The 11,750-nt window shown below is 63.8% G+C and overlaps 2 protein-coding genes across 2 annotated transcripts in view; both read right to left on the bottom strand.

Annotated features, from left to right (window-relative positions):
* Positions 1-138, bottom strand: part of LOC106890118 (dystonin-like) — a 41,583-nt gene extending 41,445 nt beyond the window's left edge. Inside the window, exon 1 of the mRNA XM_014945703.1 lies at positions 6-138. The gene's annotated coding sequence lies outside the window, so the exon portion shown is untranslated. The remainder of the gene's footprint in view (positions 1-5) is intronic.
* Positions 135-11,750, bottom strand: part of PLEC (plectin) — a 47,220-nt gene continuing 35,604 nt past the window's right edge. Inside the window, exons 17-18 of the mRNA XM_014945701.1 lie at positions 7,501-10,047; positions 135-6,930 (exon numbers count right to left, since the gene is read on the bottom strand). Coding sequence (XP_014801187.1) covers positions 601-6,930; positions 7,501-10,047 — 8,877 coding nt within the window. The 3' untranslated portion in view covers positions 135-600. The remainder of the gene's footprint in view (positions 6,931-7,500; positions 10,048-11,750) is intronic.

The raw sequence follows: 11,750 nt of genomic DNA, 5'->3' as shown, positions 1-11,750 counted from the left end.
CTTACGGTGGGGGCACCGGCTCGGCGGCGCGGTGACGGGCCGGGAGGCCAAGCCGGGGAGCAGCTGGGGGGGAGCCGGGGCGCAGAGACCCCTCCTCGCCGTGCCGAGGGCGGCTGGAAGGGGTCCGGCGACAGCTCCGGTGCTGGTGCAGAGGGTCCAGTGCCGAGCGGTGGGAGCCGGCGATGTCCTCCTCCGTCCCAGCGGCCGCGGTGCGTGGCGGGGACAGGGTGGTCTCCTCCTTCGGGGTGCGGGGGCTGAAGCCGGCGGGGTTAATTACAAAAGAGTCACTAAGTGGTTAGATGAAAATGCCAGGACTGTTGTCCGGCTCTGCCCCGCGGTGTCCGGCGGCACCGGTGCGGCAGGAAGGGCCGTGGGCTCCCGGGGCGGGGAGTGTGTTCTCTTTCTCATCTCTTAATATACAAACACTGTCATAACGATCGCATATATTAATATATTAGTCTAGTCTCTTTTTTTGGTTAAACTTTAGGCACTGCTTTGGAAAAAGAATGGAGTTTCAAAGTTAAAAAAAAAACAATACTAGTGATTAGCCAGCAGCGTTGCCACATGCGGAGCGGGCAAGGAGGGGGGCTCCCCCGGGTTTCAGGCCAGGCAGAGGGGGGGTCCCGGCATCCCGGGGTGCTCCTCGCTCGCCTCCCGCCCGCAGCTCCCACTGGGCAGGGACAGGGCGAGGGCGGCTGCCTCCACGGCAGCGGGCGGCCCCACGGCGTATCTGCGCCCGAAGCTGGAGGAAGAGTAGGAGGAGGAAGAGAAGGTCATGGAGAAGCCGGAGCCGGTGGCGTCGAAGCTGCCTCTCCTGGAGCCCGAGCGGGAGCCGGTCCGGGAGCCCGAGCGGGAGCCGGAGGTGGAGCCGGCGCTGCTGACATTGTAGGGGCTGTAGTAGCCCTTGCTGGACTGGGAGGAGGCCTCCAGCAGCCGCAAGCCGGTCCCGTCCTCGATCATGCTTCGGTCCATGGCGTCCTTGTAGGAGATCTTGAGCTTGGTTTTGGGGCAGGTGAGATACTTGGAGTAGGTGTTGACGTCCCGCAGCTTCTGGGCCGTGCGTGCGTCGATGGTGCCCTTCTGCAGCGCCTCGTCCAAGGAGACGCGCCCCTCGACGTCGGGCTCGATCAGGCCCCCCGTCAGGTACTGCACCTCCAGGAAGCGCTGCCCGGCCTCATAGTAGAGCCAGCCCTTCTTCAGGGCCTGCGCCGCCGACATCTTCGTCTTGGTCCGCGGGTCCTCGAAGCCATAGAAAGCCTTCTGTGCCAGGTTGATGCGGTCCACCATGATTTTGTCCACCAGGCCCTTGTTCACCGCGTCAGCGACGGAGCACTTGTCCCCGGTGTTGGGGTCGATGATGCCCCCGGTGCAGGCCTGGGCTTCCAGCAGCCTCTGCCCTGTGATGTTGTCCACCAGGTTGCGGCGCATGGCCTCCGTGATGGACACCTTCTCCAGGGTGTCCGTGTCCAGGATGCCGGCCACCGGTCCCGTCTCCTCGGTGGGGTCGCTCCACATGGATATTGGCGTTCGCATGGGGGCGGGGCTGACGGTGTAGGAGGAGGAGGATCCCACGGAGGACGACCGTGACCGGAAGCCGCCCATGTTGCCGGAGAGCATGTCCGCAAACTCGGTGATGGAGAGGGTGCCCGAGCGGTACTGGTCGAGGGCTGACTGGTCGATCAGGCCCTTGCTGATGGCGTCGTCAATGTCATACTGACGGCCCGAGCGCCTGTCGATGATCATGGACTTCACCACGCCATCGGAGGAGGAGGTGGTGATCTCCTCCCACTCGCACTCCTGCTCCGACAGCTCCAGGTAGGTCTGGTGGTCGATGAGGCCCTTGCGGTAGGCTTCGTACACGGACATCTCCTTGCCTGTCTCTGGGTCAACGATCACCACCCTGCGCTTGCGGACGGAGGACTTGGAGGAGGTCTTCCTCTCCCGTTTCTTCTCCTTCAGGGGCAGGAGGCAGAGGCCGGTCTCTGGGTCAGTGATGCACCGCTCCATGAGCTGCAGGTAGGTGAGGTTCTCCTCCGTGTTGGGGTCAAAGAAGCCCTTGGTGTCGTCGCTGGGGTCCAGCAGGATCTCGTTCATCTCCTCGTCAAAGAGGCCCCTCTTGTAGGCAATCTCCACAGGCAGGCGGTGGCTCTCCTCGGGATCGATGATGCCTCCTGTCGCAATCTGGGCCTCCAGCAAGCGGATCCCATGGTCCTTCAGGATCAGACCCTTCTTCATGGCCTGGAAGAGGGAGATGAGCTTTCCGGAGTAGGGATCCCTGTAGCCGGTGACCGCCCTCTCAGCAGAGAGCAGCTTGTCCTTGAACTCGGGGCCCACGATGCCCATCCGCACAGCTTCCTCCACCGTCAGCTTGAGGCCCTTGATGGGGTCAATCACGTACCCTGTGGCCGCCTGCGCTTCCAGGAGCTCGAAGGCGGTGCCTGGCCTGATGATACCCTTCTTCATGGCCTGGTAGACGGACAGTCGCTCCTTCGTGGAGTCCACATAGACACCAGCAATGCAGCTGGTGCCCTCCAGGAACTTCTTCAGGTTCTTGGAGACCTCCTCGATGGAGGTGAGGCCCTCCTGGAGGCGCTGGGCTGTGGCTTCATCCATCACCTGTGAAAGGACCAGCTCCTCCACAGTGATCTGCTTCCGCAGCCCCCGGAAGGTGAGCTTCCTCGTGTCGCAGAGCGGGAGCAGGAGGAGCCCTGTGTTCTCGTCCTTGCGGCACCGCTTCAGGAGCTGCGTGTAGCTGAGCTTCTCCTCCGTGGACGGGTCCACATAGCTCCGCACCTCACTGGGCTCGGACAGCATGTCGTACGTTTCCTTGTTGATGAAGCCCCGCTGGTAGGCCACCTCCAGGGGCAGATGGAAGCCCAGGTGCGGGTCGATGATGCCACCGGTGGCTATCTGGGCGTCCAGGAGCTTGAGGGCCTCTTCGCTGGGAATGAGGTCTTTCTTCATGGCCTGGAAGATGGAAATCTTCTGTTCACTGTAGGGGTCTCTGTAACCGGTCACGGCCCTCTCCGCGGACAGGAGGCGGTCGTGGATTTCAGGCCCCACCACGCCTTTCCTGACGGCTTCATCGACAGTCAGCATCTCATTCTTCATGGGGTCGATCATGAAACCGGTGGCAGCCTGGGCCTCCAGGAGGGAGCGGGCCACCTCGGAGTTGATCAGCCCTTTCTTCAGTGCCTGGTAGATACTGAGCTTCTGCTTGGAAGAGGGGATGTAGATGCCAGCCACACAGCCTGACCCATAGAGGTACTTCCAGACAGTCTCCACGTCCAGAAGCTCCCGGAAGGTTTTGGAGCCCTGCTTCAGCAGGTTATAGATGTCTTGAGAGATGATCTTGGCCTCGTAGAGGTCCTCAGCTGAGATGCGGCGCCGGACGTAGTCATAGGATGTGAGATTCTGCTGCCTGATGATCTCAGTCTTCTCGATGATCTCAATGATGATGATGATCATGCGTTCCTTGGACACACGGCCTGACTGGAACTCTTCCATGAGATGCTTCCGCTGCTCCTCGGGCAGCAGGTCCGAGTGCATGATCTCCCACAGCGACATGGTGGAGCCCGCCCTGCTGCCGACGGGGATGTCCACCTGCGTTTCCTCGAACACCTTCCGCGTCTCGGCCTCTGTGTACACCTGGGTGGTCTCCACCACTGTAGGCTTCTCGGGCTCCCGCAGAGGCAGCAGGTACAGGCCCGTCTCAGGATCCTCAATGCACCTCTCCTTCAGCTGCAGGTAGGTGAGGTTCTCACGGGTGTTGGGGTCGAAGAAGCCCTTGGTGTCGTCGGTGGGGTCAGAGAGGGTCCGGTTCATCTCCTCGTCCAAGTAGCCGCGCTGGTAGGCCACCTCCACGGGGAGGCGGTGGCTGTGGACGGGGTCGATGATGCCGCCGGTGGCGATCTGGGCCTCGAGCAGGCGGATGCCGTGCTCCTTGACGATAAGTCCTTTCTTCATGGCCTGGAATAGGGAGATGGTGTTGCCCGAGTAGGGGTCCTTGTAGCCAGTGACGGCCTTCTCAGCTGAGAGGAGCTTCTCGTGCAGTTCAGGCCCCACAACACCAGCCTTCACGGCCTCGTTGACGTACAGTTTCCGGTTCTTCACAGGGTCGATCAAGAACCCAGTCGCTGCCTGGGCCTCCAGGAGGACCACAGCAGTGCTGGGCATCAGCAGGTTCCTCTTCATGGCCTCGTAGATGTTCAGCTTCTCCTTGGTCGCCTCCACGTAAACACCGGCAATACAGTCGCTGCCATGCAGGAATCTCCTCACCGTGTCTGTCTCAGAGAGGTCCTTCACCGATTTCTTGCCTTCCTTCAGCTGCTCGTACTGGGCTTTGCTGATGATGCGGGACTCCACCAGCTCGCTGGCAGGTACCGGTGCCCGGAGACCACTGAACGTCAGCTTCTCCTGCTTCTTGGTCTCTGCCTCCTCGATGATGGTGATCACGATCTTGATGATCTTCTCGATGGTCACCTTGCCAGTCTTGTACTGTCGGAGCAGCTCCCGCCGGTGTTCCTCCGTGAAGTACTCAGAGTGGATCAGCTCCCAGATGGTCATCGTCCTGCCCTTCATGCTGCCCACTGGAACCTCTATGGTGGTCTTGTCAAAGCACTCCTTGGCCTGGCTGTCCGTGTAGACCTCCTCCTGCTGGGACTGGATGGCTTCGTCCGACAGGGGCAGCAGGTAGAAGCCCGTCTGCTTGTCACGGTGGCAGTTCTTCTGCAGCTGGATGTAGCTGAGGTGCTCTTGGGTGTTGGGGCAATAGAAAGCCTTGGCGTCATCACGGAGGTCGGACAGAGCCTTGTGCATCTCGGCATCCAAGTAGCCCCGCTTGTAGGCCACCTCCAGTGGGAGCCGGTGGCTGTTCACGGGATCGACGATGCCTCCAGTGGCCAGCTGGACGTCCAGCAGACGGACCCCGGTGTCGCTGGGGATGAGGCCCTTCTTGAGCGCTTGGTAAAGGGAAACGGTCTGGCCTGTGTAGGGATCCTTGTAGCCAGTCACTGCCTTCTCTGCCGACAGCAGCTTCTCGTGGAACTCTGGCCCCACCACCTCGGCCTTCACCGCCTCGTCGACGGAGAACAGCTTGTTGCTCACGGGGTCGATGATGTAGCCGGTGGCCGCCTGGGCTTCCAGCAGGGGCAGGGCGACCTCTGGCTTCAGCAGGTTTCTCTTCAGGGCCTCGTAGAAGGTGAGCTTCTGGCCGGTTGACTCCACAAGGACACCAGCAATGGCATCCGTGCCCTTCAGGTACGGCCGCACGGAATCCATCTCTGCCACATCCTTCACTGACTTCTTGCCCTGGTGCAGCTGGTTGTAGAGATCCTTGTTGATGATCTTGCTTTCCAGCAGCTCAGCAGCGGGCACCGGGCCCCGCAAGCCCTCGAAGCACATCTGGCTCTTCTTCTCACTTTCCTCCACAACCGTGATGATGATCTTAATGATCTTCTCCACCGTGATCTTGCCTGTCCTGTACTGCTGGATCAGGTCCCGCCTTTGGTCCTCCGTGAAGTATTCAGAGTTGATGAGCTCCCAGATGGTCATGGTCTTCCCCTGGAACTTGCCAAAGGGTGCTGTCACTGTGGCCTTCTTAAAGACGTCCTTAGCTTCTTTGTCGGTGTAGACCAGCTCTCTTGCTTTGGCTGCCTGGTCAGTGAGCGGCAGGAGGCACAGCCCCGTCTCCGGGTCCGTCACACACCGCTCCATAAGCTGCAGGTAGGTGAGGTTCTCCTGGGTGTTGGGGTCAAAGAAGCCCTTGGTGTCGTCGGTGGGGTCGGAGAGGACCTGGTTCATCTCCTCATCGAAGTAGCCGCGCTTGTAGGCGGCTTCTACGGGCAGGCGGTGGCTGTTGACAGGGTCGATGATGCCGCCAGTGGCAATTTGGGCCTCGAGCAGGCGGATGCCGTGCTCCTTGACGATGAGGTCCTTTGTCATGGCCTGGAAGAGGGAGATCTTGTCGCCTGTGTAAGGATCCTTGTAGCCAGTGACCGCCCGTTCAGCAGAGAGCATCTTGTTGTGCAGCTCTGGCCCAATCACTCCTTCTCTCACCGCCTCGTTCACCGAGAGCCTCGCGTTTCGCACAGGGTCAATTATGAAGCCGGAGGCCGCCTGGGCCTCCAGCAGGACCAGCGCAGTGCCCGGGCTGAGCAGCTTCTTCTTCATGGCTTCGTAGATGCTCATCTTTTGGTTGGTGGGTTTGATTAACAAACCGGCGATGCTGCTCTTGCCCTGCAGGTACTTCTTGATGTCTTCCCTCTGCGAGAGCTCGTCAACACTTACCACGCCCTTCGTCAACTTGTCCAAGTTCTCCTTGCTCAAGATGCCGGCATCAGCCAGCTTCTCCGCAGACACCTTCTGACGGATGCCATCAAAGGCAAACTCTGGCTCCCCGTTCTGTGCCAAGCCATCCACCGCGTCCCTGCCGTTGGGCACAGCTTTGATATCCGGCAGCTGTGTCATCGTAACCATTGCGTCCCCGGGCAGGTCATCTGTCTGGATCATGATCTCTCGTGTCTGGGCCAGGGCGGCCTTGTACTCTTCCTCCATCTGCTCGAGCTTCTCCCTGAGCTTCTTGTTCTCCTCTTCCAGGAGTTTCTCCTGCTCCTGCCGCTGCCTCTCCAGCTGCTGCAGCTCCTCCTGCTTGTGTCGGACGTTTTCCTCTGCTTCTTGCTGATGCTTCTTGGCTTCGTCCAGCATGGCTTTCAGCTGCTGCTTCTCCTGCTCCATCTCCTTCTGCTGCCGCTCCTGCTCCGCCTTCAGGTTCTGGGCTTTGTCCACCTCATCTTTAAAGAGCTTCTCCAGCTTTGCTTTCTCCTCCTCGATGAACTTCTCCTTCTGCAGCAGGGCATCCTTCTCTGTTAGGAAGGTCTGCTGGAGGAGCTGCGTCTCCTGGCGGAGCTGGGCCTGCTGAGCCACCTGCATCTGGTGTGGGAGAGAAGACAGCAGGGTCAGAGGGCCAGGAGGGCAGTGCTGGTGGGGCAGGGGGCGGGGGGACAGCAGCAGGGATGGTCAGGGTGCAGTCGCCCAACCGCTCTGCTGAGGTAGGTTAGGAGTTAGGGGAGCAGAGCTGGGGTTAGGGAGCCACAGCAAACAACACGGGGTGGGGGGAACGAGCAGGGAAAAGACACGAGCTCTGCTGCAGGGGGGTCAGGGAGCTGGGGACGGCTCCCATCTAACGGAGCGGGATGCAGCAGGAGGCTCCCTGGGGCAGAGACACCAGCAGGGGATCGCCCCTCCACAGCAGGAGAGGGCAGGGGGTGGGAGGTCCTGCTCCAACACCTTCCTGTTGGGTTTGCCTGGCTGCACTCCTTGACCCCCACACGGGGGTCCAGCCCCACAAGCAGCAGCTCGCCATCACCCCTGGCAGGGGCAGGGACAGACACCGGGTCCTCCCAGAGCCCGGCCAGCCGCCCACACGCCGGCTCTGCTGGGACACGGCGCAGGGCGGCTGGGGAGAGGGAAGGCCACCACCACCACCACTAAGCCCAGTACCTCCTCTGCCTTCTGCTGCAGCAACGCCGCCTCCTGCTTCAGCTTCTCCTTCTCCTGCTCCAGGTCAGCGATGGCCTTCCGCAGCTTCTCAGCGTCCTGGTCGCTCTGGTGCCGCTGGATCTCCAGGGTCTGCACCAGCGTCATCTTCTCCTGGCTGGCCAGCTCGGTCTCGTGCAGCCTGCCGCTGATCTCCTCCGCCTGCTTCTTGAACCGCTTGGCTTCCTCCTCAGCCTTGGCCTGGGCCATGCTCATCTCTGCCACGTGCAGCTTGAGGCGCTCGGCCTCAGCCGTGATCTCCAGCTGCCGCCGGCGCTCGGCCTCCAGGGTCTTCTGGAAGCCCTCGGTCTCCTCAGCCAGGCGCTGCTGCATCTGCTCCTTGTCCTCCTGCAGCCGTTTGGCGTGCTCCTGCGCCAGGTCCTTCTGCTTCTGCAGCATCTCTGCCTCTGCCTTCAGCCGCGTGGCCTCCTGCACCGCCTGCATCTTCTCCTTCAGCATCTTCTCCGCCAGCGCCCGCTGCTGCGCCAGGTCGTCCTCGGCCAGCTTGCGCAGACGGGCGGCCTCCTGGGCCTCCACGCTGAGCCGGGCCACCTCCTCTGCCACCTGCTTCATCTTCTCGGCCTCCTCCGCCAGGAACTTCTGCGTGTTGTCCTTGTCCTTGAGTATCAGCACCTTGTTCTCCTCCTCAATCCGGCTCTTCAGCTTCGCCAGCTCCTCCATCTGCACCCGCACCTTGAAGAGCTCCTCCTCCACCTGGGCCTTCTGCCGGACGGCGTCCGTCACCTCCTCCTTCAGTCGCTGCAGCTCCTCATCCAGGATGCCCTTTTGGTGGTCCGTCTCGTCCAGCTGCAGCTTCACTTTGGTCAGCTCCTGCTCCACCTGCGCCTTCTGCCGCAGGGTCTGCTCGGCGAACTTCTTGTGCTTCTCCATCTCAGCGTCTGCCAGCTGCTTCTGCCTCAGGGCCGCCTGCTCCGCCTGCGCCCGCTTGGCCGCCTCCAGCTCGGCCTCCTTCCGCAGCTTCTCCGCGTCCGCCTGGGCCTGTGCCTGGGCCTGCGCCTCCTCCTCTGCCCGCTGCTTCAGCTGCTCGGCCTCCTCCACCCGCTGCCGAGAGAGGCTGGCCTCCTGCTCCGCCTTGCTGCGGGCGAACTCGGCCTCCTCGGCCGCCCGCCGAGCCCGCTCGGCCTCCTCCCGCAGCCGCTCCACCAGGCTCTGCTCCTGCTGCCGCGTCTGCAGCAGCTCTTGCTCCTTCTGCTGCACGGCGGCCAGGTGGGCCTTCTCCTCCGCCGCCAGCCGCTTCTGTGCCGCCTCCCGCGCCAGCTGGATCTGCCGCTCCGACTCCTGCTCCGCCAGCTCCTTCTGCCGCCGGGCCTCCTCCACCATGGCCTTCAGCCGCTCCACCTCCTCCAGGGCCAGCCGCCGCTGCCGCCCGGCCTCCTCCTCGGCCGCCAGGATGGCCTGCACCTTCTCCTCTGCCTCCCGCCGACGGGCCTCCTCCTGCAGCGCCAGGGCCCGCTGCCGGCCGGCCTCCTGCTCGGCCTGATCCCGGCTGCGCTGCACCTCCTCCGCTTCCCCGCGGATGCGGCTCAGCTCCCGCTCCAGCTCACTCTTGCCAGCCGAGGCCTTCTCGAAGCTGGCCTTGAGGGCGCGGATCTCCTCCTCCACCTGCCGCCGCTGCCGCAGGGTGTCCTCCACCAGCCCCTTCTGCCGCTCCAGCTCGCTCTCTGAGGAGCGCTTCAGCATGGCGATCTTCTCCTCGATGTCCTGCTTGTGCTGGGCCGCCTGCTCCTCCAGCAGCTTGCGCTGGTAGGCCTCGTCCTCTGCCAGCCGCCGCAGCCGCTCGTTCTCTGCCTCCTTCTCCTTCAGGGCGATCTCTGCCTCCGCCTTCAGCCGCGAGGCCTCGTTGATGGCCGACAGCTTCTCCTTCAGGATGCGCTCAGCCTCAGCCCGCTGCCGGCTGGCCTCCTCCTCCGCCAGCTGCCGCTGCCTCTTGGCCTCCTCGGAGAGCGCCCGCAGCCGGGCAGCCTCCTCGGCCAGCTCCCGCAGCTTGTTGGCCTCCGCCTCCAGCCGCTGCTTGGACTTCTCGCTGCTGGAGCGCGACTCCTCCTCCGTCCTGGCCTTGCTCTCCAACAGCACCTCCATCTCGGCCCGCAGCTTGGCCAGCTCCTCCTCCAGCTCCTTCCTCTTCTGGATGGCCTGGCTCACCTCCTCCTTCAGCCGGGACTGCTCCTCCTCCAGCAGCAAGCGCTGCTGCTCCCCGTTCTCCATCTCTGCCTTCAGCCGGATCAGCTCCTGCTCGGCCGCCAGCCTCTGCTGGGCCGTGCCCTCCGCCAGCTCCCGCTGCTTCTCCAGCTCCTCCTCTGCCAGCTCCTTCTGCCGCAGGGCAGCCTCCTCTGCCTTGGCCCGCTTGCGGGCCTCCCGCTCTGCATCCTCCTTCTGCTTCTCGGCCTCCTCCTGGGCCAGCGCCTTTTGATGGGCCACCTCCTCCGCCTGCAGACGCAGCCGCAGCGCCTCGTTGGCCTTCTGCCGCCAGCGCTCCAGCTCCTTCTCTGCCTCCTCCCGTGACTGCTCAGCCTCCTGCTGCTGCCTCTTCAGCCGCTCGGCCTCCTCCTGCAGCTGGGTTACCGCCATGTGCTCCTGCTGCAGCGACAGCTCCAGCTGCGCCGTCTTCTCGGCAAAGGAGAGCCGCTTGCTCTGCAGCTCGGCCTCGGCGCTGCGCTGGGCCACCTCCTGGGCCACCTGGATCTGCCGCTCCTTCTCGGCCTCCGCCTGCCGCATGCGCCGCTCGGCCTCCTCCGCCTGCAGCCGCAGCTCCTCCAGGTCGGCCGCCGCCTTCTGCTTCTCCCGCGAGGCCTCCCGCTCCGCCTGCACCTTGCGCTTCAGCTCCTCCTCCGCCTCCCGCTTCTTCTGGCTCTCCTCCTTCACCTGCCGGCGCAGGCGCTCGGCCTCCTCCTGCGCCTGCCGCTTCTGCCGCTCGGCCTCCTCAGCCCGCGCCCGCAGCTCCTGCAGCTCTGTCTCGGCGCCCGCCCGCTGCTTCTCCGTGCTCTCCAGCTGCAGGCGGATGAGGCGGATCTCCTCCTCCACCTTCTTGCGGTTGTACTCGGCCTCCTCGATCAGCTTGACCTTGGACTGGATCTGGTGGTCGGAGTTCTGCCGCAGCTGCAGCAGCTCCTGCTGGATGTTCTGCTTCTGCTGCTCGGCGTCCACAGCCACCACCTCCCGCCGGGTGACCTCCTCCTGCATGCGGAGCTGCAGCTCCCGCGCCTCCGCCTCCGCCTGCGCCTTGGCTTTGGCGTGGGCCTCGGCCAACTGCCGCTGCTTCTCCAGCTGGGCCTCCACCTCCGCCAGCCGCTGCCTCTCCTCCTCCTTCAGCTTCTCGGCGGCTTTCTGGAGGGGGAAGAGGGTGCAGAGAAAACAAAGAGAGAGAGAGAGAGGGGGGAGAGAAGAGAGAAATCACAAGGGATGCAACCGAGCCCCGGCGTCGACGCCGGCCACAGCCACGTGCCACCGCGAGAGCGGGGCGCTCCGGGGGTGGAGGATGCGCATGGAATGGCTTCGGCTCCCTGGGCCTCCCCAGGGGCTGGAGGCAGTGACGCCAGCTTCCAGAAGACGTGTAGCAAGACAAGGTGGGGGACAGGCGACCCCCCGAGTGGCGCGGGGCGGGCAGGCGACAGGACGCAGGCAGAGGAGCGGAAGCAAGACGGCCCAGGGAGCACAGAGAGAGGGATGGAGCGACAGCAAAGCCCCAGGCCGTGGAGACGGACGCGAGCAGCCTGAGCACCAGCACCAAGCCTGAGAGGGGCCAGCACGAAGCCATCACCGCAGGGGAACGACAGACCCAGCCGGAGCACCGGGGAGAGTGGGACAGAGGGTGGCGAGGGAGGTGCCAGCGGAGCTTTCCCTGCCGGGAAAGCCGCCATGACATGGAGAGCAACCCAAGCTCTGGCCAATGCTGCCACAGCTGGCCCAAATCCCCGCCTCACTGGCCCACTCCACCTGCTGAAGGGCCAGCGTGGCTCATGCGTGGCTCGTGGCCGTGCTGCAGAGTGCTCGTGCTCCATGCACCGTGAGCAAGGGCTCGGGCAGCACCACGTGTGGGGGTGAGCAGGACCCCCGTGCCGTGGGGACAGGTCCCCTGGTGCCACCCCAAAGGCGCAGCGAGGGGCCGGGAGCAGCGGCAGCGGGGGGCGAGGAGCATGGGGGGCTCTCCGGAGAGCAGGGGGGTGCGGGGGGCAGCGGGGGGAGCGCAGGAGATC

Source organism: Calidris pugnax, unplaced genomic scaffold (assembly GCF_001431845.1).
Source record: "Calidris pugnax isolate Ruff unplaced genomic scaffold, ASM143184v1 scaffold160, whole genome shotgun sequence".
Classification (NCBI taxonomy): Eukaryota; Metazoa; Chordata; class Aves; order Charadriiformes; family Scolopacidae; genus Calidris; species Calidris pugnax.
The sequence above is the reverse complement of the archived record's forward strand: the minus strand, read 5'-3'. Positions and strand labels throughout refer to the sequence as shown.